The sequence below is a fragment of the Balaenoptera physalus genome (genome assembly GCF_965194825.1).
Source record: "Balaenoptera physalus genome assembly, chromosome: 9".
Lineage (NCBI taxonomy): Eukaryota > Metazoa > Chordata > Mammalia > Artiodactyla > Balaenopteridae > Balaenoptera > Balaenoptera physalus.
In genome coordinates this window covers 21833967-21861535 of record NC_138888.1, presented here as the reverse complement: position 1 = coordinate 21861535, position 27569 = coordinate 21833967, and the positions used below count along the sequence as shown (strand labels likewise).

The 27569-nt window shown below is 40.2% G+C and overlaps 1 protein-coding gene and 1 long non-coding RNA gene across 8 annotated transcripts in view; both read left to right on the top strand.

Moving 5' to 3' along the window:
- Nucleotides 1-27569, top strand: part of LOC309667029 — a 416481-nt gene that overhangs the window by 118950 nt on the left and 269962 nt on the right. The gene's annotated exons all lie outside the window — the stretch shown is intronic.
- AIG1 (androgen induced 1) overlaps nt 1-27569 on the top strand; it is a 230541-nt gene that overhangs the window by 90233 nt on the left and 112739 nt on the right. The window contains exons 4-5 of one of the 7 annotated variants that reach the window (XR_014267306.1): nt 11590-11645; nt 14491-16216. The exons of 3 other annotated variants lie outside the window; for them this stretch is intronic. Coding sequence is in view for 3 of the 4 variants with exons in the window: in XM_082474924.1 (XP_082331050.1) it covers nt 11590-11645; nt 16014-16053 (96 nt within the window). In the remaining variant the exon portion in view is untranslated. Of the gene's footprint in view, nt 1-1974; nt 2026-11589; nt 11646-13085; nt 13120-14490; nt 16217-27569 lie in introns of those variants that run through there. 3 more of the 7 variants (XM_082474924.1, XM_082474925.1, XM_082474926.1) reach the window with 3 other exon arrangements.

Sequence of the window (27569 nt, the reverse complement as noted above, 5' to 3'; positions counted from 1 at the left end):
TATGAGCTCAGTAGATTTCTTTCCCAATGAATTTTGTCTTAGAAAAGCTGAATGACCATTTCTTGGCTTTTTTTCATGTTCCAATTCATGGTTCCAGAATTACTAACAAAGATGTTGGATTTGATGGCTGAGGAATATTTTGCAATATTAAACAATTTACATTACTCTAAATATGTATATATGAAACTTTAAATACATCATGCATAAAACATGGTGCTAATGCTTTGGATTGGCAATTAAAATATGAACATTAAATGCTGGAATCATGAATAATTTAATCTTTATAAAAATGTGTAATATGATTTATGAAACATCAAAAAATTAAATCAGCATTTTCAGCTTTTTTAAAATTGTATTTAATTAATTATAGTTTGTATTCCTTTAATTTTAATAACTACTTTTGAATATCTAACTTTAAAGTATGAAAATAATTCATTAAAATTTTTACATGTATTTAATGTTCATGTTTTGATGAAAACATTCAAGTTGTATACACTTTAATTATAATTACATTTTATTTTTAATTGATATTTTAGATTAATACTGTTAGTAGAGCTCCAGTTTTGTAAGAATTTCCATTATAAAAACATATTTAGTGAATTTGCTGAAATGAAGGTGAGAAAATAAAATTTGGGGATATTTATATTATACTAAATATTTATATTTGTAATTTATAAATTTTACTACTCATCCAATCATATTATTTTATTTTATTTTACGAAAATATATCTAAGAATGTAGGAGGATAGAACATATTTTATTTAATACTGCCTAGTTTAATTTGTAACCGTCAAATATTTCTGCAAATGGTTTACGGCTCTCTAGGCCTGTTCACTATTATTGCCTGCTTAGATCTTTATAACTACAAGAATTCCAAGAGAGAATGTACTCTGTTCTTACATATAGAATCAAATTCATTGTTTGAAGAATCTCAACATAATTTCTAGGGATCCAGAGCCCTGAACCACAGAACTGAGATGCAGTGTATAAGTCTATCAATCATGACACCATTTCAGGAGAATCATCAAGTCAGTCTTGAATTTGCAGCATTCAAACAGGCATAAGAGAAAACTTACAGGGTCTGAAATCCACAGGGGTTTCAATTTTGATTTACACTAAAGTTGCCAAAAGTTAGACATGATTATAACTAAAGGAAAATACTCTACCTCTTTCTTTCCATTGTCTTCCTCTTTTCTCTCAGCAAGCAATCCTAGAATTTATTTGCAGAAGAGAAGAGGAAATGGGTGAATAGAAGGGTAATACACCCTTGCTGTGTAAACACTAGGTTATTTCCAGGCTCCATTAAAATAGCACACACACACACACCCTCCACACAAAGAATTTTAATTTATTACAACTAAAAATACAAACATATAAAGTATAGCATATTTATTTATTTATTTATTTATTTATTTATTTATTTGATTTTGGCTGCATTGGGTCTTCACTGCTGTTCATGGGCTTTCTCTAGTTGCGGCGAGCGGGGGCTACTCTTCGTTGCGGTGCACGGGCTTCTCATTATGGTGGCTTCTCTTGTTGCAGAGCACAGGCTCTAGGCGCAAGAGCTTCAGCAATTGTGGCACGCGGGCTCAGTAGCTGTGGCTCGTGGGCTCTAAAGTGCAGGCTCAGTAGTTGTGGTGTACAGGCTTAGTTGCTCCGTGGCATGTGGGATCTTCCCAGACCAGGGCTCGAACCCATGTCCCCTGCATTGGCAGGTGGATTCTTAACCACTGCACCACCAGGGAAGCCCCAGTATAGCACATTTAAATGGAGTCAGTTCAATATTCAAAATCAAAAATTGTTCTGTCCTTGCAACCCTATTTATCTTTGTATTCCCATCAATTCAAACAGCATACATGCCCATTAGGCATTCACTAAGTGTTGATAATGTAAAGGATGTTTGTGTATTTGCTTTTGAAACTTAGAAGAATGTCAAGTTTACATTTATTTCTTTCTATCACCTTTTATTCTCAGTCCACTGATAATCAGACAAAAGGAAAACAGAAGTGATATCAGCAAATGATTCGGAGTTTCCAAAATGTAATGAGAGTGGTCACAGATAGTTGTGGTAGGATTCCGCATGGCTGCCACATGTGGGGGCTGAGCTTTGGTTTAATTCAATCTAGCAAACATTTTTTGAAAACCCACCACATGCAAAGCACCCTGCTAGGCACTGTGTAGTTAGGGGATGAGAAAAACACATGCAGTTTTAAAGGATGGGAAGGGCATGTTTGAAGTGGATAAAGGTAAGTAAGAAAACAGTTTCCCAGACCAACAGAGTACCCCCAACAGACTGTGTTCACTCTGGCAAGGAGAAGCACTGTTGTTACTCTGGCTTGTTTCTTAGTTACAAAAGTAGAACTGTGAACATTTCTCTTCTGCTGATTATAATTTTAAAGCATTGTCAATGGAGTAAATACACTTTAAAAGCAATAAGTAAATAAATATTTAAACTCTAGAAAGATGGCAGACTCTCAGTGATGCTATAACAGGAAAAAACCAACAAGACAGTATCAGCTTATTGAAGACCTAATTAATGTTTATAAAGTGCTTTTGAGAATGCCAAGCACTGCAGAAGGTTAGGATATTATTATTATTCCACAGATCTTTAAGCAGACATGACCTAGATGTTCTTATAATCACAACAGGAGTTATCCATTCCCCATATAATTTATCAGGAGACAAAAACATAAATCCCACCTCTCATCATGCTTGATTTGTCAGTTGTTCTTGTTATATGTAACTGATCCTCAAGAGAACCTTAATTTAGGCAAATGTTTATTCTGTTCAATATTATTTTGACATTTGGTAATTACTAAAGTTTTTGTACATCTGTCTTTCCCAGAAAAGAAGGCATTAAATACTGCTTGGATGATCATTGGTTTTGCAGGAACTCAAATTTGACACTATTCTTTTGGTAAATAATACAGCTTATAGAAATTTTCCTTTTCTGGGATAAAAAGATTATGCATTTCATGACCTGTGGAGTCTGCCACCCTGATATTGGATATTTCATAGAATAAGTTGTTGGTTGAAAGAAGACCTTCTTTTTCATATGAAAAAACTACCTTTCTCAATTTTCACAATATATTCTAAAGTAACTAGAAGATATCTGAAAATTTTCAAAAATAAAAGTAAGACTGGAACAGAGGTCAGAAATTTCTTGGGAACTTCTTGCTAAGGCTCCCAATGGACCTTCCAAAGAAAACAAATAAGACCCCAAAGAACAAGAAGGAGAGCTACATCCACAGTGAGGCAGATACTTTCAGAATTATTGAATACTGTTCTCGTCTGTAAGCTTTTTTCGTGTCAAATTTTACTGATTTTAGCTTCTTCCATTGTGAATTTTCATTTGTGATCATTAGTTCTACCAAGCCCAGTTCTCCTGTGTTAGATATTGCCCTTCTAAAGTTTGACATGAAGATTCGATTATTCTGTCTCTTTTAAATCAGTAATGGATTTTAAGGTATTTTATCTTAGCTTTTGTCGATTCTCTTTCTTTTATTATTTCAACTGGAAATATTGTAAATTGAGAAAATGTATTCTTTTAAATTATGTTTGAGAAACCTTTGAACAAGTTTGTGAGGCAGAGACGAAGAGGGTTTTCTGGTTCCACATATGAGGAGCTTGGAAGTTGCAACTCCGTCATAACAGGTAAAAAGCTCAACAGATTGAAAACATCAACAACGCTTCTTGGATCCATATGAGAAGGGAGAACATAGAGCAAACCACTGCCCCAAGGTTAGAGAGACAGACAAGCAAATACAGAGAATAACAACTAAACTGGAGCAGAGTCTCCTGAGCAGAAACCACTGCGGGAACCAGCACCCAGGGAGGGAAACCTGAATGGTAATTGATGGATTACTGGAGGCTCAGAGAGGACAACCTGAGAGTGAAAAAGTCCAGGGTGGCCCAGGCATAGAGAGGTTCCCCCAATATTGTGAGATTTACCTGCAGGAGCTCAACCAGATTCCCAGAATAAATTTCAGAGAAACATCCCTTCATGCTTCCAGCAGAGGGAAGAGAAAGGAGCCATTGTGAAATACATCAGAACACTCAGCTCTTAGCAAAGCCTGACCTTAATGGAAACTAGTTAACCAGAGTCTAACCTGCTGAGGTATCATCAGAGCCTAACTGACCTGGGAGGAGGGACATACCCAACTCCAGCGGGCTCTAGCCTTCCTGTCCTACCTGAGGGGGAAAAAAAAACCCCAAGAAACACTTGGGAAGTTCATAGTCCAGAGGCACAGTCTCACTGAAAGACTGAGTCCTAATCATAGGACTGTAGAACACTTTTCCTCCTCTGACACCTCACCACCATATTACTAAAGGCCTTTTACAGCAGTTCCTTTTACTCAGTACGTCATGTCCGGCTGTCAAAAAAAAAACATCACAAGGCATACCAAAGACAACAAACACAATTAGAAGAGACAGAGCAAGCATCAGAACCAGACATGGCAGGGATGTTGTAATTATCAGACTGGGAATTTAGAACAACTATGATTAATATGCTAAGGGATAAAGTAGGCATCATGCAAGAACAGATGGGCAATGTAAGCAGAGAGATGAAAATCCTAGGAAAGAATGAAAAGAAATGCTAGCAATAAAAAACACTGTAACAGAAATAGAGAATGCCTTTGGTGGGCTTATTAGTAGACTAGACACAGCTGAGGAAAGACTCTCTGAGCTAGAAAATATATCAATAGAATCCTCAAAACCCGAAAGGCAAAAAGAACAAAGACTGAAAAAGCAGAACAGACATCCAAGAATTATGGGATAACTACTGAAGGTGTAACAGATGCATGATGGGATTACCAGAAGGAGAAGAAGGAGAAAGAAACAGAAGAAATATGACTGAGAATTTCCCTCAAATTAATTTTAGACCTTAAACCACAAATCCAGGAAGCTCAGCGGACACCAAACAGGATAAATGCAAAATAAAACAAAACAAACAAACAAAAAACCCTATGCCTAGGCGTATCACTTTTAAACTACAGAAAATCAAAGGTAAAGAAAAAGTCCTGAAAGAAGCAAGAAAGAAGAGGAGGAGATAGAGAGGCTAGGATGGGGAAGGGGAAAAGATAGAGAGAAGAGAAAAGGAAAGGAGGGAACATCATGGGTGCGAAGAGAAATGGCCATGAAAAGGAGGGAGATCGAATAGGAGATGAGAAAGAGGAAGATGGGGGGAAAGGGAGTTAAAAATGTCCTAGGGTAAAGAAGGCACAATGTCACGGCCAAACCACACAGTTTTTTTTTTTTTTTTTTTTTTTTTTTTTTTTTTAACATCTTTATTGAAGTATAATTGCCTTACAATGGTGTGTTAGCTTCTGCTTTATAACAAAGTGAATCAGTTATACATATACAATATGTTCCCATTTCTCTTCCCTCTTGCATCTCCCTCCCTCCCACCCTCCGCATCCCATCCCTCTAGATGGTCACAAAGCACCGAGCTGATCTCCCTGTGCTATGCGGCTGCTTCCCACTAGTTATCTATTTTACATTTGGTAGTGTATATATGTCCATGACACTCTCTTACCCTGTCACATCTCACCCCACCCCCTCCCCATATCCTCAAGTCCATTCTCTAGTAGGTCTGTGTCTTTATTCCCGTCTTGCCACTAGGTTCTTCATGGCCTTTTTTTTTTTTTTTTTTTTTTTTTTTTTTTTTTTCCCTTAGATTCCGTATATATGTGTTAGCATACTGTATTTGTTTTTCTCTTTCTGACTTACTTCACTCTGTATGACAGACTCTAACTCCATCCACCTCATTACAAATACCTCCATTTCATTTCTTTTTATGGCTGAGTAATATTCCATTGTATATATGTGCCACATCTTCTTTATCCATTCATCTGTCGATGGACATTTAGATTGCTTCCATGTCCTGGCTATTGTAAATAGAGCTGCAATGAACATTTTGGTACATGACTCTTTTTGACCTATGGTTTTCTCAGGGTATATGCCCAGTAGTGGGATTGCTGGGTCGTATGGTAGTTCTATTTGTAGTTTTTTAAGGAACCTCCATACTGTTCTCCATAGTGGCTGTATCAATTTACATTCCCACCAACAGTGCAAGAGTGTTCCCTTTCCTCCACACCCTCTCCAGCATTTATTGTTTCTAGATTTTTTGATGATGGCCATTCTGACCGGTGCAAACCACACAGTTTTAAATACCATATCTCCTTCATAGCTTCTTGAGCTTTGGGGATTAATTTTTCTCTCTTCAGTACCTGGCATAGTCCTTGGCATAGTGTAGGTACTCAATAATCATCTGATGAATCAATAGATGTTAGTAGATTGAGCTGGCCTCCTTTCTGTTCCTTGAACACACCAAGCACTCTGCTTGTCTTGGAATGCTCTCCACCAGAGATCTGCTTAACTCACTTCTTCACCCCCCTCAAATCCTTGCTCAATGGCACTTTCTCAGTAAGGCTTATGCTGAGTAGCCTATTCGGCACTGCAGCCACCCCGTCCCCCCGGAATCCCCTTACCTTGCTCCTTATCCCCTCATGGCACTTACTGTCTTTGACATATTATATGCTTTTATTTATATGTTGTATTTAGAGCTTATTGTCCATCTCCTTCTTCTAGAATTTAATTTCCATAAAGGCAGGGATCTTTGTTTTAGTGACTGATTTATCCCTAGCACCTGGAACAGTACCTAATTCATTGCATGAATGAATCGACTTTATCAATAGTCTATGTCCACATTTTCTCTTGTTCTCTTTTATCCCACTCTTTCTCGTTTCCCCTCCATAATTGTTGACAGAGAATGCCACCGCAAACCATTCACTTTTTTCCTAACTTGTATTTTACTTCACTTTTCAAATTCAGCTGCACTGCAGCCAAATCTTGCATGCATGGCCTGCTGTCCCCCCAGAGGGGCTTATTGGTTGTACATATATTGTTTCTCTTACCTGAAAAAGCCAGAATTGATGTCTGAAGAACACACCATGGGTCCTTGGAACATCTAAGAGCTACAGGCCAGATAAGTAATAGCCTGGATCAAATGTATTGAAAAGTTCTTCCATATATTGATTGTTTTATTTGGGTATTAGTTATTTTTTCTCTAGCGTAATAGCCAGATGCCTTTTTAAAGTAACTTCCTGCCATCACAAATTCCTTTGTAGAACTGATTTTCCATGCAAGGGTAGAATTCAAGGCTAATATTACTTGGCTTACACTCTGCCCTTTTTCTTGCTGCATTTAATAGATGAGCAGGCCCAGCAGTACTGTGAGTTCATCAAAAGGTCTATAAATTATATTCAGATATTTTGGGGTCAGCAAAACCCAAAGAGTGGTTTACTCAAGTTTTTTTACCCCTAATCCTTAAATCCATAGATATTTCAAAGTAAACTTCATTCATATGTTTCCCATTCATCTGCCCTTAGCTCTTCATAGTTGGGGGACGGGTGGGGACAGGCAGGCAGGTGTTGTCCTGGGAACTGGCTTCCTTCTTCACTACCACAGACAGATCATTCATTAGCCACAGACTTAACTCCTTGGCAGAAGTCCATCCCTATATCCTTTCCAGTTCCCTTTTAATTGAAGTTCCAACCTCAGCAAGCATCAGTGATGGCTGCCAAAGAAAGTGAAGTGGGAAAAAAAGCTGCATTTTCTGTCACAGAGGCACAGAATGCCAGAATCTTGGACTTGGGAAGTGACTCCAAAGATCATCTGGTCCATACACCATGTGATACTTAAATCACTTGAACAATATACTGGCAAATTCAGTCTCTGCTTGAGCATCCCTGATGATGGAGCTTCAGTAGTAGACCAAGACCATGGGGTCTTCAGCTTAGGAAAGACTCTCATAAGGAACTGAGTCTTCCGTTCTTTTTAAGTCCAAATCTGCCCAGTCCCTTCATCCATTATTCAAGATTGAAACACCAGTCCTATTTGTTCTCCTCATGTTCTCTTCCAAAAGGGTCTCACTCTCCCTCATGACTTCTATCTCTGCCCTACAAGAGTTATTCCCAAGTCTGTACTTCCTGGTCCAGTGTCTCATAGGGCATCACACTCTGCATTTGACACAAGGACCTTGAGATAAACATATTGAAACAACCTCATTAACCCCTCCTCTAAATCTTGTAACCCCATCTTTCATCTCCTTCTCAATAATGGCAAGATGCATCTAAAAGCTCCTTTTTACCAGACCCCTCAGAGTTAGTTGGCAAGCCATATCGTATATACCTCCAAAGTAGCTGTCGAGTCTGCCCCAGCCTCCTAACCTCCACCATCCTTGCTTTAGTTCAAAGCTTCATCATCATTCAACTGAACTGAGGCAACGAGCTCAATTCATCTCTCTCCTCCCCACTGTCTCATCACCAGACCTCTCTCCGCACTGCTGCCTCAGTTACTTTTCTAGAAGAACTGAAGGTCTGATGCCCCCTTTCTGCATTTCTTTCTCAGAAACCACCTATGAGTGAAGTAGCCCAGAGGCTCCTCGGCGTCTGAGTAAGTCTTCTCACTGCACTCATAACACTTTGTTTATACACCTATGTTTTCTCTCATCACGTTGTTTGGTTACTGTTCAGTTACTTGCTTACTCCTCCAATTGGTTATGAGGCCATAAAGGACAACAAAATTTTTTATCCTTTCCTCCAAAACCTAGCATAGTGTCTGGGATTAAGTGCACACTCAGTAAACGTTTATTGAGGAAATGGTATACATGCCCTTCATCACACTCTGTCCGCTGACCAGGCTTCAGCTTGTCTAGATTTGTTTTTACACTTTCACATGATTTGGCAAGTGCAATCGTCCTTGCTTATTAGTGTTGTCCAAGCTTCCATCAACTTTTTTGGCAGTTTTCCTGTTCTCTACACTAAAGCTTCCACATCATTCTTACCTGACCAGTGTGGTTAAGCTAAGATTTAAAGTTGTTGTTATTTTTGTTTTTCCACAAATTGCAGGACCCTAAGATGTATTCCTAGGGAATTCCAGCTTGTTAAATGCAGTGTGAATATGGGATGGGCTCTGGGGAAGCTGCAGGACTAAGAACTTGAGGATCATTGAATGGATACACTGGGGTTTAATAAAATGATGTATTCTTTGTTTTGAATTGCGGTGCCTAAGTTTGTGCCATTGAGTTGAAGCTGCTTTGGAGACGACACTCTGAGTAAAGTCAGTAACAACATAATTGATTTTTCAGAGCAGTAAATTATAACCACGTTGTAACTGTGCGTGGAGAGGGTGGTTGATTCCTAAGGTCAAGACAGGTATTTAGATGATGATGACATACGTGGTGGCAGACAGGAAGAGCAGGCAGCAGTAACTGTTACTGAGAATGATGTCCGCTTGTCCAAGCTCACCCTGCTGGTGAGGAGACTAGCTGGGAGTAGAATGCTGAGCTGCCTGACCCCACGGCACTTGCTCTACCGAGGGCCTCTCTCCATGGAGCTTTAACATCGAGTTAAAGACAAGTCTTTCAACATGAATTGTCACTATAGCTCACAAACATATTTCATCAAGACACTGGTAAACATTCCTGGCATTTTAAATTATTTTCCTTTTCATCTAAGCAAGAGTGATTTTTTTTCCTATTGTTCTGCCATATCCATATTCAGAGAAGGAGCTTACACCTAATGATCTAATTAAGATATGCTTTAACCTAAGTGCAAAGATTAGCCCTGATTGGTGGAAATGTCTCCCTTTAATGCAAACTTTTTCATCCTTATCAAATACATTAATTCATGTGATCTGGTAATAGATCTAATTATCTTATAGGTCCACGTGCTGCTGTTAACATTGCTACTCTCTATATGTGTAGGGTAAAAAGATCGATGTTAATAAACATTCCTTTCTTTTTTTTTAATTAATTTATTTATTTATGGCTGCGTTGGGTCTTCATTGCTGCATGAGGGCTTTCTCTAGTTGCGGTGAGCGGGGCCACTCTTCATTGCGGTGCGCAGGCTTCTCGCTGCGGTGGCTTCTCTTGTTGCGGAGCACGGGCTCTAGGCACGCGGGCTTCAGTAGTTGCGCACATGGGTTTAGTTGCTACGCAGCACGTGGGATCTTCCCAGACCAGGGCTCGAACCCGAGTCCCCTGCATTGGCAGGCAGATTCTTAACCACTGCGCCACCAGGGAAGCCCTAAACATTCCTTTCTATACGTCCTTGTTGCCTTGACCGCACACACAACAGAATGTCTTTTTTGCTCTATTCTCTCTCACACCACGTAAACTCAAAAAAAGCTGCTCCGTTTCCATATGCCGTACTTCAAATAGATGCAGACCTGTGAGCCACCTAGAAAAGGGAACTGAACCAAGTGACCTCCGTAGTTTTCTCCAGTTTTATTATTCTATGGAAACAGTTTAGTGTATGTGATTTAAGAGGCTAATCAGAATAGCATTCTCTGCTCAACAGTCTCTCTAAATTTCTCTGCCGAGTTCCACTAGTGGAGAATTTAAAGCTTATTGTGGGAATTCATGAGATTGTAGCCATGGAAGTACATAGCCCAGTGCCTGCCACATAGTAGGCCAAATAAATGTAAATCCTCTAAAATAAGATGGGAAAAGATAAGATAAGGTAAAATAAAATAAAGTACATCCCTTAGCTAATGCTTTCAACTTATCATCATATAGTAAGTAACAAATTAGTGTCAAACTCTGTCTAAAGCTTCCAGGGAAGGTGCCCTGGTAGAAATCCTGTATTTGTAGCAACACGGAATTTGTATATACTCCTAACCTAAAAAGTTAATGAAATTCCTTAAAGGCTTATATAAAATGTAAAATATTTATCTTTGGACATAGGCTTCAGATCTTCTTTATTTATTTTTAAGCATTTGCCCTCAGTTGCACTTCTTGAAAAGAACTTTGCTTAAACTCAGAATTCGACTGCTAATATTCACACATATGGCAAATATGAACTAATCAGACCACAGATATTTTGCTGCATTCCATGGTGTCTCATTTATTTGTTTAATTTGCAGCTATAGCAACTAGATTCCACCACTTCAGGCTTTCACACAGACCTACAGTCTGATTAGCTTGGTCAAAGTTTGGCACTCGACACTGTTCTCAATTGAAGACATATGCACAAACTCACTTACCACATTTTTTAACCCGGTTTTCACACTGGGTAGAGATGTAATATTTGCATAAAAATATGAAAAGCCACCGTCTGCAAGGATAGTAGGCAATTAAAAGAGGCAGCAACCTTCTTTTCTGTAGCATTTCAAATCTTAACGTTTTCTTGGCATGCTTTCTGAAGCCCATCTGACTCTGAAGCCGGTTGCCTCTCCACAGAAGGCTCACTCCAGCAATGACTAATGGATTGACCTGGTGCCATGCTAGTGCTGCTCCGTGCATGCTGCTCTGCACAAGACGAGCACTTGGAAATGACCTTGAAACGAAGTTTTGCCAAGTTAGTGAAATATGGGCCTTCAAGGAGTGCCATTTCACCAGCCATTCCCAGAAGGGTATTCATCACATTGTCACAACTCGGCCCCTTCATTTGGTATTGGTGTACCATGAGTGTTTAACCTGCACAAGGAACGATGCTCCCTCTTGATGTTATTAGTTGCACTTTGTAACAGGTTGGAAAAATTAGATAATGGTGAAAATTGGCTTCCCGCTGTTGTTCCTCCTAGGTGTTTCTTTTTCAAACGTTTGCTGAAGGAAGGGAAGATGCTCAAAGGATCCAACTGTAAGTGGGGAGATGGGAGCTTAAAACGGAGGGTTAGCTGCAAACGGGGGCGAAGATGCAGGTGGTGGATAAAGAAAGGACGGTAGGAAGAAGTAACTCTCTGTGCTTGAAAACTGCCCAGTTGATATGATTCCAGTTCATCAGATTTAGACTCCAGGCAGGGAACGTTTCTTTTATCTCAGTATGCGCACCCATATAGTAATCTGTTGCAGTTGTTTAAAAATGTTCAGCGATGTTGACATCAGTTGTTGCTGTATGGATTTCCGTTTTACTGAGTGGTGTGTTTTAAGTCAGTGCCCAATGTCTCCTTTTGATTGCACTTCTCATGCTGGTGAAGTTGGCTGACATTTCAGGCTCTGGATAATGAAGCTGTGCTTTAACCTTATTTGGAAGTCAGTGATCAAGCTGCTGGATCGGTATGACTTGGAAAGGTCCCCCTCAGCTGCCCCTCCTGTGACCTCGCTTTGACCCACATGGGACAGTTGTGACAGTCCAAGGTCAGGGCAGTCAAGGTGGGCTGTTGGAAGGACATTGGGGAACAAGTCACTTCTCTTAATTCATTCTTAATTAATTCTCTTAATTCTTCATGATTTCTCTGAAGCCAGCTCTCAGATTTTTATGCAAAATCAGATTCTATACTTCTTTTTAAAAAAGAAGAAGAAAAGACCATTCAACCCCTCTAGAGTTCCCTGAGGAGACTGTAAAAGACCTCCAGCAAGTCTAATTTTTTTAATGCTGATAATCCTCTCTAAGTAATCCTGGGAAACATACATCTATAAGATCAGGGCAACACACTGTCAACAGCAACTTCCCAGAACATTCCTTGTTACTTCATCTGGGATTTTTCAATAAGTAATTTGATATTTCTGTGAGTGTAGACTGGACTCACTAAAATGAAGGCATTTTTTCCTTATAAGCTCAAGCCTTCCAGACTCATCATTTTGTAGAGTTACATAAGTAAGCCATACAACTAAGCTAAAAGTCTAAATTATAGAATAGAGCTATTGCAACACACCTTCTACAGCAACTTATGTTAAAACCAGTAATGTATTTGCAAAACAGTTTTTGCATGCAGCAATTTTATATTGAAATCAAGTTTGGTGATTTTTCATTAGATTTTACTAAGTGTCATGTGCTAAATTATTTGCATGTGAATTTTCTTTCTCCCCAGTTGCCTGTATTTGGAAAGTTTGCTTGAAAAGTTCTGGCATAGGAAACTCAGAAAGATTCCTTTATCTTATCCTGTTTTCTTTGTCTGTATTTAGGAAGATTTGCTTTAAATTGCAGTTACTACCTTTTTTTCCCCACTTTTCAATATTTTAAAATGGAGAACATAATTTGCCAAATAGCCCTCATTCCTAATATAAAGCTCTCTCATATTAACATGACTGATTTTTAATGTATTTCCTAAAACATCTCTCAACTTCTTAAACGATGTAGGAATGAAAAAAATGAATAAAAGACTGAAGGAGGAATGATAAAAGGAGAGGGAAATGCAGCAGGGAACATCAACTATAAGGAACACTGTGACTTCTGGTATTCAACATCACAGGTCCCCCAGAGCATGGGGACCGAGAGCCAGAATAAAAAAGAGAAGGCCCAGGCCAAAGAGCTTTTGATCACTGAGAGTCCTTGTGTCGTTGTTTTGCTGACTTCAGCACACAGCACTGCCTTTCTCCTCCTGATGATATTTTTCATTTATCTTTTAAGTAAACATTTTAGATCTGAGGAAGCAGGGAGCTTATCACTATTCAATATAAGTCAGACAACACCTTCACCTTTAATCTATATTCACAATCTCACCATCCTATTTATTAGAATCATATGAGATTATTTATGTGTATGTGAATAGAATGTAAAGCATTTTCTTGTGAAAAATGTATTGATCTATTCTGCATTCCCCCATAGCTCCCTTCAATTGAACAGGGCCCTTCTCTCCAAAGGTGTGGACTTTCTCAACCTTTATTCTAACATGACGGCACTTTGTCTTCTTTGCTGTTGTGGCTTATCATTGCAAAATCTCTCTCAAATGTTTTCTATGTACCTTCATATATATTTATACTAGAACACACAGTTAAAAGAACTATGATCCTGTATTGGTCAGGGTTCTCCAGAGAAACAGAATCAGTAGGATGTGTGTATATAATAAGGAATTGGCTCACGTAACTATGGAGGGTGAAAAGTCCCAAGATCTGAAGTCGACAAGCTGCAAACCCAGGAGAGCCAATTATATAGTTTCAGTCCAAGCAAAGGCTTGAGAACCAGAAGAGCTGATGGTGTAGATTCTAGTCCAAGTCTGAGTCCAAAGGCAGGAGAAGACCAGTGTTTCAGCTAGAAGACAGTTAGGCAGAGAGAGCAAAGTCTCCCTTACTCAGCCTTTTATTCTATTTAAGGCCTACAGTAGATTTGGATGTAGCCATCCCCACTGGGGAGGCTAATCTGCTTTACTCAGCCTACTAATTCAAATGTTAATCTCATCCAGAAAACCCTCGCAGACACACCCAGAATAATGTTTAACCAAATACCTGGGCACCCCGTGGTCCAGTCAAGTTGACGCATAAAATTAACCATTACAGATCCCCATTGAAAACTCCTCTTTCCCTTTAAAAACAACTTCACTTTTAGAGGTCTTGAATAATGCTTTCTTCTTTCCATGCTGTTAAAACTGCAGTAATGTTGGTCAGCCAGGTTGGCTTAAGTCTCGTGCTCAGAGACCAACCAATGAATGCTGATCGATTCAGTCTGCGATGGGACCCATGCATCATCTGTATTTTTTTTTAATGCTCCTTCACATGGTTCTGAGGCACAGTCAAGTTTGAGAGCGCTTGAATTCATGGGTCTCTAGGCTTTCTTGGGGTTTGATGAAAGTGGTTGATGGAAGAACACAAAGAGGGAAGTCACCGTGGTGATGGCTGGAGCTGAGCTGAGTGGAGGGCACGGCAAAGAGACAAACCTGGGTAAACATGCATGACCAGGTCAACTTAACCATTATGCGTTGGTCACAAGGTGCCTCGGTTTCTACTGGGATAGAATCTGGCACCACCCCAAGATTCTAAGAAAAATGAATCAATATTAACATTACTTAGAAGATTAAAGGCATAATACATGTGTCAGTTATCATTAATCCTTGAAAATATTTATGGAGTTAAATGGTCTGTAACTAATTAGAGACGGCAGTTAACAGGGGATATGGGTTTCCTCTGAGTTATATGAAACAAAATATAAATCTTTTATATAACTCTATTTCCTACAGAATGGATTTTTACTTGTCAGTGGGATTTTTAAAGTTTTATTTTATTCTCTTGGATTTCACTCCTTTTCCATAAATCCTACAAGGAGAATTACAATGAGGTGAGTCACAGCCTTAACACTTTTTTGGAGCTTCTTCTGCCAATGCGGCTTAGAATATAGGGAATTTTTTTTTAACCGTGTTTGGGAAACATGGTAAGAGAAAAGGAGGAATGTAGGGAGGAAGGAGAAAAGGAAAGGTACAAAATATTTTACTTTAGATTACATTTTTTAACACCATGGCATTATGAAGGTGAAACTCTCATAGTATCTATCAGTACGTTGTAGACCACCTGAAGTACAAATGGACCGGGTTTCAGAAGTTCATTCATGAGCTAGTCATTTAGAACTGGGAACATATTTTCACCCAAAAATTTTGTTCTATAAATGGTCATTCATTTTCAAGGCTAGCTCATAAACTCTCCTCATTCTGTTTTGAAGCTGATTGTGCACTTTCAGTGATAAATAGTAGACTGTACTGTTGGAAACACATAGATCTAAAGAACATGAAAGCAGTGAAATCAATAGCTGAGTTGCTTAACACTTTTCACTTGAATGCTGGTGCTGGAGGGAAAGCAGATTTAAATGGAGGAACATGAGATATTCAGAACATCTAACGTGGATATTTGAGAGCGCCTGTCAAGTGAGCAGAAACCGTTCTCTCTTGAGGGTCTCTGCATCCACGTGTACTCCTCAAGCTACTCACCAGAAAGCAACACGCTTAGACCACGTTAGTAAGTTCTCACTAAAAATGCCTTCTTTCCTTCCCGCAGTAAATATTGGTGGAGCACATATTTGTGTAGTGTGCTCCTTACCACTTATGCCGGAAGGAAAAACAGGAAGTACCTCTCTCCTTGTGGAGCTTGCAGTCTAGTGGGAGAGACAGTCAAACAATTTTACAAATAGACAACTTATGATTCATCCATTTTTATGAAGAATTACAGATGAGCGTTAAAGTCCATACATATTTATTAGGAATAATGACTCATACAGCGTACCCCTGGGGGTGGGGGACACAAGTCTTTGTTAAACGCTTGCCGTGGCCAGCCACTTACTTGCGCGATCTCATTTCACCCTCAGAGTGACCCTGGGGAGCAGGGATCATGATCACCGTTTCTGAGATTCAGAGAAGTTAATGTGTCAAAGAGGGTAGGACACTGCAGCCTAGCCTGGATGTAAGCCAAGCCTGTCTGACTCCAGGCACTTTTCTGTCAATCTCAGCTGCCTGTTCTGCAAAACGATTCTGAAGATATTTCCTATTATTCGACTCAGTATTTTTTTATGTAAGTATCCATGCAATAATCTCCTCCTAGAATTTAATACTGGAAACAGTGCTGTCTCTCCTGGTGCTTCTCATTAATGGGAGATATTTCCGCTTCTCCTCTGATGCCACATTTCGTGTTCTCATGCCATAGCCAGCTGGTTTTCTCTCCTTTCCCAGTGTACTTTTTTCATCTGATTCTTTATTTTGTGTTGATTTCCACTGCCCTGAGTGTTTTATATGGCAAGCTGCCTTGTCGTTTTGAGAAATGGTTAGAATATACATCACACAAATAGAAAAGAAATAGTTATGACTTCCGCAATTCCTCGCTGCTCTTTTTTTGTATCCTCCACATGACCTAGAATAGGGCCTTGCACTTAGGAGTGAGAAATAAGTGTTGACTGATTGTTCTGGTTATTTTAAAGAGGGTGAGGAAGTTGATGGCTCTGGCCATATATGTTAACTTCACCATAAGACTTACTATCCTTTTCCTTAGTGGGGATTTATCTCTTGCATCGTCCTGCGTTTGTTACCCGTAAATGGAATATAAAGGGCAATGATCACAGCCCGCATATACCACGCTCCCCCCTTCTGCTGTGCTAAGCAGTTTATAGATATTGTACACTTCATCCCAACCCTATCCTTATTCCCATTTCACAGAAGGAGAAACTGAGGGCTAGAAAATTTAAGTGGTCAATGGGGAAATAACCTTTTTCCTGGTAATTCAGCAAGAGATGGAAGAAAAGAGTGGGGAAAGAAAAAGGATTATGTAAGAGAAATAAATTGCTTCAAGTGTGATCAGTCAAATGCAAAAGAAGGCCGGGAAGAATTGCAAGTGACTTAGAAGGGAATTATTCTTCCCACCCATCCCCTGCTCTGTTGACCGAGAGGAGGAAGAAGTCACATGCAAATGGCTATTTTTATATATGAGACAGTCTGTCATCAGGAGATCATAACTCAGTGGGAGGCTGATCTTAGAAATGTCTTTAATCCACATATTTATTTGGATAATTTCAAGTTATATAGTTTAACGTATGGACAGAAACCTAAAGGTCTTCTTTATCCTTCTGGGCTGGCCCTTACTTTCCCGTGGGTCCCCAGCCTGCTGTAACCTCAGGATCCCTGGAGAATCTGGATGTGTGCTCGATACCTCTACCTCTTGGGTAGTGACCCCAACACACTTGTGGTCATTACTGCCCCGGGAGCAGTAGCTGAGGCTCTCAGTGCACCTCTGCGGCTCTTCATGGCAGAAGGACAAAGAAACACACTGGAAAGAGGGAGAAGCAGGACCATCAGGCCTCCCCGAGGGAATTGAGGGAGAGTCAGAGTAAGAGATGAACCCATTCATGGGTATTTGCTCAACTGAACACCCTTGTGCTTGGGACTGTTCTGGGTACTGATTTTGTTCTTCTTGAGAAAGAACAGCCAATCATGGGAGAAAAATTAAAGCTCCAAGAGAGGATGGAGGAGGTGACCACTTTTCAGGAGCTGACATTGGAAGTAGATGCAATGATTCTGGGAGAATTTCCTTTCAGGCTGAGCTTCGGGAACTCAAAATAATTGGATATTTCTGGAAGTGAAGTCAAAGATATGGGCATAACTGGAGCTTCGGTTAGAGAAATAAGCAGGGGCTCAGATCTGGGAAAGTCCTACATACCAAAAACTAGTTTTGGTTTTATCTCTTAGGAAACAAGAAGCAGGGCAAAGTTTTGCATGAGGGCAATGATTTGATTTACACATTAGAGAGATGGGGAAAAAAAGAAACAGTGTCCGAGCTAGAGGAACAGCATATACAAAGGCAGGAAATACCACCGTATGTTGGACAAGCTGTGTGGAGAGTCATCTGAATGCAGAAAAGGTGTGAGGAGTTCGGTGGCACTGGGAGGTCACCCAGGACCAGGCCAGAAACACCCAGTGTCCTGGTGGAGGAGACTGAACTTGATCCTAACGGCTTTGGGGAGTGGCTGAAGGATTTCAGAGGGAGTGTGGAATCAGACGGTTATTTCCTTCTTCGGGGTTGAAGGAGAAGAATTGACAGGGACAGCCTGCATTTAGGAGGGAGGGGAAGAGGCTGAGGGTGGAGCCTTGGCCAACGTCCACACTACGGGGAGGAAAAACTGAGACGCTGTCATCACAGGGGTGGGGGAATAGCTGAGGGAGAAGGGGAAGAGGAACCAAGAGAGGAGAGTACTTCCTGGATGTTACAGGGCACTTCCGGAGACGACAGGTGCGCAGCATCCTGGGCCACACGGAGGTCTGATCAGACGAGGGCAGCAACCCGCACAGGTGCTGACGAGTGGCAAAAGGACCACAAGGGGACAGACAGTGGAGAAAAGAGGAGCCTGCCTGAAGAGCAAAAAGCATCTTTAAAAAAAAAATCTCATCAGGGGCTTCCCTGGTGGCGCAGTGGTTGAGAATCCGCCTGCCAATGCAGGGGACACGGGTTCGAGCCCTGGTCTGGGAAGATCCCACATGTCGCGGAGCAACTGGGCCCGTGAGCCACAACTACTGAGCCTGCGCGTCTGGAGCCTGTGTTCCCAACAAGAGAGGCCGCGATAGTGAGAGGCCCGCGCACCGCGATGAAGAGTGGCCCCCGCTTGCCGCAACTAGAGAAAGCCCTCGCACGGAAACGAAGACCCAACACAGCCATAAATAAATAAAATTAAAAAATTTTTTTTTAAATCTCATCCATGTGGCATTTCTTTAGATGAGGGAAGATGGATCGCTTCATCTTTCACTTGAGCAAGAGACAAGGGCAGCTCAGCATTTGAGGGGTAGATGATTCTTCCCTTACTGGTCTCACCTCCTTGTGACCCTCCATTTTCTCCTGGTGAAAGAGGGGCTATTTCTGACACACACCTTCCACAGGGTCAGTTTTCCCAGCTACACGAAGATGGCCTTTGGTGTTCTTACTACCACTTAGTGTACTGTCATCCAGAATTTTTTTTCTATATTGATCTGAATGTTAATCTATACATAATAAGGATAAATCATAGGAGAATGTGGGAACCACTGATAAAAAGAATTTTCTTGTTTTGTGCATTTCTTGAGGGGTGGAGAAAAGAAACTTTAAAATAATACTTCCCATTTGTGACATCCCGTTTGTCAACACATCAGAAGCCAGAAAAACAAAAACAAAAACATAATTTGATTAATTGGAAAGCTGAATGATTTAGATTATATGTCTTTCTTTAAAATTTTCTGAAATCTGATTTAGATGTTTAAGAGCCTTCGGAAATTTCTGTGGACGTGTCGTTAGAGATAAGCCATTTGTTTTGGTGAGGATTCAAAGAGAAATGTATTTTAGAAAATGGATGAAATTGGACCTGACTTAGAGAAATAGTTCCCTGAAGTTCATTTGAAGACATTGAACTGTGGGCTCCCTGCTTTGACCATTTCTCAAGATAAATATGGAGACAGGAACCGGAACGAGCATTTTAGGTTGCTGTGAAGTTGGTGTTAGAATGTGCTAAGCATGCCCATGACATCCTTGGAGGTACAAGAGTACAGATGAGACATAAATGCTTCTCAGTTCTTTCTCATAATTTCTCTAATCTTTCTGGCAATAAAAAAAAAAAAAGAAAAAAATTTTCAGGAGTATGAAATGTTATTGAATTTGCAGCCGTTGTCATGGTTACCTGCATAGTTTCATTGCTTTATTAATGTGTAATCCCCTTTATTTCTGGAAATATCATTATAGTGTAACATAATAGTCTGCAGCCTCTTAGCAGGTTTCACCACATATCTCAGAGATTCTGACAGTGGCTGTGATGAATGTGTTTGTGGTTTCTGGGCCACCTGTGTACTGTTGATTCAGTAACTAGGACATCATTGTTTAGGAAAAGACAACTTGAAGTTAATAACTCTGAGAATCCCTTAAAAGTTTAAATGCTTTCCTAAACAAAAGTGCTTATTTTTTCTTAGAGGAAAATGATCCAAGGCTTGAGTCTTTTTCTAACTAAAATAATTTAGGTTTTCTGACATTGAAACTTTTTAAAGTAATTTTTATTACTTACTAAAGTCACTTGGAGGTGATCAGGAGATTTTTTTTCTGATCAACTCTTTAAAATATTATCTTTCCTAAATTTGTTTCTTACATCATAAAAGGGTTTTTGTGAGAAACTGTTAATAGAGATTTTGAGTAAGTTTTTCCAAGTGTATTCTCCCACTACTCAAGTTGAAGCTAAATATTATAGTTCAGTAAATTATCTTTCAGTCTCACTGCTACTTACGGTAGATGCTGCTGGCTGATCCCCAGATTCATTTCTCTTCTTCCTGGGTGCTCAGCTGACTACATTTCCCAGCATCCCTTGCAGTTAGGTCTGACCATAAGACTCATGGGACAGTGGAATGTGGTGGAAGTTATGAAATAATATATCAACTTCAAATCATACATCAGCTTCCAGTTGTGGCCCATAAGTACCTCCCCCTTGACCCTCCCATCCCATGTTACCACGCTGGTTGGTGACTCTGCCAATCTGGACCCTTGAATAACTAGATGGAGCAGAGCCTCCCTGCCAACCAGAAACATCTATTGTTATTGAAAGGATTCAAACCCTCTGAGATGTGAGGGTTGTGTGCTATATTCAGCTCATGTTACCCTAACTAATACGCTACTAATCAACATTTCTTCTAAGCAGCCGTATAATCCTTGGGATAAGGTCCGTGATTTTCATCCACAAGTTTTTCCTATAACTTCTTTCACAGTCTTTAGAAACAAACTGGCATTGAAAATCCCAGGACCCCTAATCAGTGTCCAGTGATAACTTTGCTGTTTTGAACAAGTGCTGGAGACCTGAATGGCTACAGCTATAGTAGAGAATTGGAAAACATCATTAGATCTTTCTGACTTATGGCACAGAGAACCAAAAGAAATGGAATTAACCTTTTCTGGATACTTCTATGTGTCAAGTACCATGTTCACTCCTTTGATATACATTATTTATTCACTGTAATTCGTCTTCTAGGGAACACTGTTATTCCCATTTTATAGATTTTTAAAGTGTCATATAGTTTTAATAATTTCTTCATAGGTAGTAGCATGGGGAGGACTCAAATAAAAGTTTGCCTGGAAAGTGTCCATCGACAGATGAATGGATAAAGAAGATATGGCACATATATACAATGGAATATTACTCAGCCATAAAAAGAAACGAAATTGAGTTATTTGTAGTGAGGTGGATGGACCTAGAGTCTGTCATACAGAGTGAAGTAAGTCAGAAAGAGAAAAACAAATACTATATGCTAACACATATATATGGAATCTAAAAACAATGGTTCTGAAGAACCTAGGGACAGGACAGGAATAAAGACGCAGACGTAGAGAAGGGACTTGAGGACACGGGGAGGGGGAAGGGTAAGCTGGGACGAAGTGAGAGAGTGGCATGGACTTATATATACTACCAAATGTAAAATAGATAGCTAGTGGGAAGCAGCCGCATGGCACAGGGAGATCAGCTCGGTGCTTTGTGACCACCTAGAGGGGTGGGATAGGGAGGGCGGGAGGGAGACACAAGAGGGAGGAGATATGGGGATATATGTATATGTATAGCTGATTCACTTTGTTATAAAGCAGAAACTAACACACCATTGTAAAGCAATTATACTCCAATAAAGATGTTAAAAAAAAAGAAAAAAGTTTGCCTGGAACAAAATCCAGCCACACTGGATTTTCACAGTGTACATTCAGTTAACTAGTGTCAGTCAATCATCATACTTCAAGACAGAGTGATAGCTAGTAATAATTGAAAACACATGCAAAGAATATTGGATTATCTGTCACGTTGGCAATAGAAACTCTCATTAGATTTTTAGAAAATTATAAGACTGACATTGTTGAGTTTTACCTTCTATCTTAATTAAGATATCAGAACAGCTGTTGTAACAGATACCAAAATAACCATAGTTTAAAACTGATGGTCTGGAAGTTGGCAGGCCAGCTCTTCCTCATGAGGTCAACCAGGGCCCTGGGCTCTTTGATCTGGTTGCTTTGGGATCCTCTAGGGTTTTTCTTCATCGGCATCTGCATATAAGCCCTTAAGAAGTGGGTATAAGAGAGGAGAGGGCACACGTCTTTCCAGTTAAAAGTGTGATCCCGAAATGGCACACATCACTTTTGCTCAAAAAATTGCATGGTCTCGTAGCTATCTAACTGCAACAGAGTCTAGGAAACGTCATCTCTAAGTGCTTAGCCTTGTGCCAGGACTTCTATTCTTATAGAAGAAAGGGACAAGAGGTATGGTAGGACAAATCACAGCTTTTGCCCCACCTCCTTTCCCTTCCCATTCTTTGATAAACATGCTAATGAGAAAGATCCAAAACAGCAGTAGTGGAAAAAGGGAAGGAAATGAATCAAGCAAACTAAGTAATTCAGAAATTGAATATCTCCTTTCTCCTTAACCTCTTCCAGCACATATGCTAAAAGAATCAAGAGTTAGTGCCTTGCACTAAGTTGTTTAAAATAGGCGATAACTATTAAAGCAAGCATTCTCTGAATAAAATGATTGCAACAAATGAAGGACATATGAACAAAGACTAGATATTAAATCATCTTAAGTAATTAGGATTAATTTCGTTAGGTCTGACATGTGGTTGAATTATAAAACAAACCTCATCTGGTAGAGATATTTCCTGAGGGATATATAAGTGAAATGATATACTGTCTGGAGTTTGCTTTAAAATACTCCAGAAAAAAAAAAAAAAAATGGGAGTAAGGTTGATGAACAGATGAAATTAGATTGGGAAAATGTTATGAGTTGTTGAAACTGGATGATGGGTTCATGGGGGTTCATTATGCTATTCTTTCTACTTTTATGTATATTTGAAATATTCCATACCATAATACAAAGTTAAATAAATATTTGTTCCAGGAAAGAAAAGCAGTTTTTGGCAGTGCCCTGATATTCATATGAGCTCATTTCTGTACTCCAGTTAAGTACACTCTTAAGTTTCCAGTGAACTATTATTTATTTTGCATGCATACAACTGGAAAAATTCACTTCATCTAAAGAATTCATTAATAATTTGAGCCAATTAAACAAAATTTTGGTGAGTGCCTGCTGCATCTAGTGACGCAAGGGATGCAAAAATGAATACAATAAAGCCCATGAGTTTAAAGTCTAATCAAGCAGATAAGACAGTCTCTCAAATAAATCTAATTTAAGAGAAGTATACAAGGAGGTTTAAAGGTTAGGAGATCACATCAAATTGGAAGGATTAGCAGAAGTTTCCTGGATCAGATATCGTAAGCTTTAAAGAAAAGGGTAGGCTTTTGGCAGATGGGAGTGGTGGAGAGAGTGGTCTGGGCAGGGGACCACCAAGAGAAAGGCTCCAAGCCAAAGACTATGAGTTGGTTCCCTGGTGACAGGAAAGGCAGATATGGTTTTGAGTGTTGAGTATCTGGATGTCCCATTAATGGAAATCGGGGAGTAAAGAGGACCCAACTGAGAAAATTTGTGTTCTTTATAGAGACCTGTTATCTTTGAGACCCTGGTGAGACCCCAGATGAGATGTCCATCTCCAAATATGGTGTTGGGGTACAGAGAGGGGTTAGTGTGGGTAGTCAGCTGCATAAATGGGTGGTTGAAACTGTAGTTAGATGATGAATATACGACTGAAGAGAACAGAGAAAAGATTTATTTTAAGACTAGTTTTATTAGAGTAGAGGATGGGAATTATGACAACAACATCATTGTGAAAACTACATAATGATTTCAGTTGATTTTTTTTGACTCTTTTTTTTTAATAGATTTTTTAAAATTAATTAATTTATTAATTTTTGGCTGTGTTGGGTCTTCGTTTCTGTGAGGGCTTTCTCTAGTTGTGGCAAGCGGGGGCCACTCTTCATCGCGGTGAACGGGCCTCTCACTATCGTGGCCTCCCTTGTTGCGGAGCACAGGCTCCAGACGCGGTGGCTCACGGGCCTAGTTGCTCCGCGGCATGTGGGATCCTCCCAGACCAGGGCTCGAACCTGTGTCCCCTGCATTGGCAGGCAGATTCTCAACCACTGCGCCACCAGGGAAGCCCCCATTTCAGTTGATACTAAAGACAAAATGAGTCTCTGGTGTGACAAGATCTGTATCTCTCCCTCCCCACCCCCCGCTGAGTTCTCAGCCTTTCTTACCCTCCCAGAGCCCACCTATCTCTACTTTATCTCTCCTCTCTCCTTCAGCTTAAGCTTCTCCAAAGAGTTATCCCCACAGAATGTCTGCATCCCTGACTTCCATTCACCCTTTACCCAACGCTGTGTCAGAAGCCTGCTGCACCACTCCACTGAAACTGTGTTCAGTTCAACATGGAGGATTTGCAGTGACCTCTATTGACCAATTCCACTGACAGTTTTTACTCCTCACTTCCCTTGACATTCTGAGCAGTATTTGAGCGAACTGGCCACTCCCTCTTCCTTAAAATACTCTCTTCTTGGCCTCTGGTTTTCTCCTGGCTACTGCTTCTCATTTTCTGTGCAATCTCCTCCTCTCCTGAAGGTTTATGTATTGTGGTGCCTTGGGACCAATGCTGGACTCTCTTTTCTTCCTACAGTGTCTCCTAGAGGGGTTTCCTCCTCTGTTCCATAGTTTCACTTAACAAAAACCAACAAAGTTCTCACGTGTTTATCTCATCTGAGTTTTGTATCTACCTAATACCTCCACTCAGATTTCTCATAGGCATTTCATATACAACAGATCCAAACTGAAATTTGGACCCCCCCCTCCCTCCCAAACCTGTTCTCCATCTCAGTAAATATCACCACCATCTACTTTGCTTTTCAAGCAGGTAAAGTGAATCATTTCGTCTGCAAAAGATGCATAGGACAATTCCACTAGGAAGCCCAAGCAACCACCACTTCCTTATGAAATGTCCTTTGATACGCAGACTGTTCCCTAAAGTAGCTAAAGTGTGTAAGCCATAAAAATAAAGCTTTCCCACATAGCTTCATTGTAGCCCAGCAGTTTGGTTTAGGCACCAATGCTAGCTTTAAATTTAAATTTGTGGTTGACTTTAAGCTATATATTTTAAAGGATTGTGTGGGCTACTTATACTGGGCAGCCAGGCTCTCCGAGCTGACCTCACTTGGTTACAGTCAGGACTAGTCCCAGGGGGCCCCATGAGTAGATGGGACCCCACAAAGCATCCAAAAGATGCTTTTCTCTCAGCCAGATTAGAAATCCACAGGCTGTGGACCTCTTCATCACCCTTTACTGCCCAGAGTGGTGAAAAACGGTAACTCTAATTCTCTTTGGTGGAGAACTGGGGGCACTTTCCTTTCTATCCCACTAGGTCTCAAGAAGTGGAATTAAAGTCGACTTGTGTTTTATCCTTGTCTTATGAATCTCTGTTCTCTGTGGGAAAGCACAGTGACTTGGAGGAAAGAGAACCTGCTTCTAGTTCCACCTCAGGGACTAGGAAGTTAGCTGTACAACTGATGGGTAGAGTTGTCCTTACCTCTTTCCTGTACCACCCTCCACATCCAACGCGTAGCAATAAGTAACACTTCTTGAGTATTTACCTTGTGCCAGACACTGTCCTAATGCTTTGCATCTATGAACTCATCTAATCCTCATAACAACCTATGAATTAATTGTCATTATTATCCTTATTTAATAGATGAGAAAACTGAGGCATAGGAAGTTAGTAAATTGCTCAAAGACACCCAGCTAATGTGAAGCCAGGACTTAAATTCAGGTTATTTGACTCCAGCTTGCACCCTCTTAACCACTCTGTTATACCAAACTGCTTAGAAACTACCTCTGAATTACGTTTCATTCCCTCATTGCTATTGTGTCATTGATGTCAGATGTACCGTCATTTTAATTTAATCATAGTTTTCAGGAGGAAAGTAAGCGCTACCAAATCAAGTGTAGTTATAGTAGGACTGTCTTTTCAAATTCTAACCAATGTTTTTTTCTTCTTGGAAATTCCTTTTTTTACCTCATACACAAGCTAATTGCAGAAAACAAAGAAACAAAGAGGCAAATTCTTGGTGATTGACTTCTAAGATTGGGTCATGCAATTCATAAAGGATAGTCTGGAGCCAGGGTTGGGGTTTTGTTTTGTTTTGTTTAATTACTAGGTAGAATTTTTTAAAAGATAAACTTCAAAAAATGTCTTCAAGGTTTGCTTTGCATATCAAGAGCCAAAGCCTGACAACTTAGTAGTTGGAGAGAAGGAAGGGTGGTGTCTGAGAAGTTTTGTGTCCCAAAGGAGATAACATTTTAGCTGTTGGCAGGAGAGGAATCTGCAGTTGAGATGCTGAAGGACCCTTAGAAGGTGATCCACACCCAGTGCCTCTGGAGATGGGAGATACCGGAAACCCCAGCAGCACTTGGGGAGATCCCACAGTACAAGAGAGCTGGGTTAGATTCCAACCATTGTTCCGGGGGAAGCCACACCTAATAGGATCTCTTGCAGCAGCATAATGGTGGGGAGGAAGCAGGAGCAGCTGGTTGAGACATCCACACAACCTGGAAAGCATCTTAAAATTCCCTGTGTCTCCAGAGGCTTCCCTGGGAGGGGATCCAAAAGGCCTTGGTGTCCTATGGAAGGAACACCACCAGCATATTTGATGCGGATTCCATGTTCCAGAGGCTGTGGAAACAGAAGCAACCTCAACAGCAAAAGCATTGTGGGTCGAAATCCCCCAAAAAGATTAGCAGGATTGGTGGAAGGGTGGAGGGTTGGGGGGGGCGGAGATTAGCAGGATTGGGGGTGGGTGAAAACTAATGGACCAGATATCTCTTCCTTGATGCCATGACACATATGGGCCTTCTTAGAATTTAGATACTACCCCAGGAAAAAGAAAAAGAAGGGCAGAACCCTAATTTGACTCTAAACAAGTTCTGAATTTGACTGAAATAACTGAACATGATTGAGTATCCGTAGAAGTGGCTGTAGTTTTAGAGGCTAAATTTCTGAAGGTCATATAGATAAGAAAGAACTGCAGCTAGGATTCTACCACCATCTATGCTGTATCATTCTGTACTCTACTATCTCCATGTTTCCCATAGCTAAATGGAATGATGTCTCAAGACCCAAGTTCAATTACATTATAGAAACAAAAGAGGTGATTGTGACATTCACCCCGTGACATTAAGCATCAATTTTAAGATGCATACGCATTTCAATAGCACTAAGATGTCTTTGACGGGAAGAAGTGTAAAATATACTCTCTTCTCTCCATCTCTACTGCCACCACCTAATCCATGTGTTACCTGGATGATTGCCCAGTGCCTCCGACTTGGAGAGATTAGTCTTTTTGTATATAATGAGGAGCAAGAGAACTAGGACCAATGGATGGAAACTTTAAAGAGACAGAATTCTGTGCAGAATCAGAGGACTTCCTGTAATCTCAGATATCCAAAGATAGAATGAGTATCCTT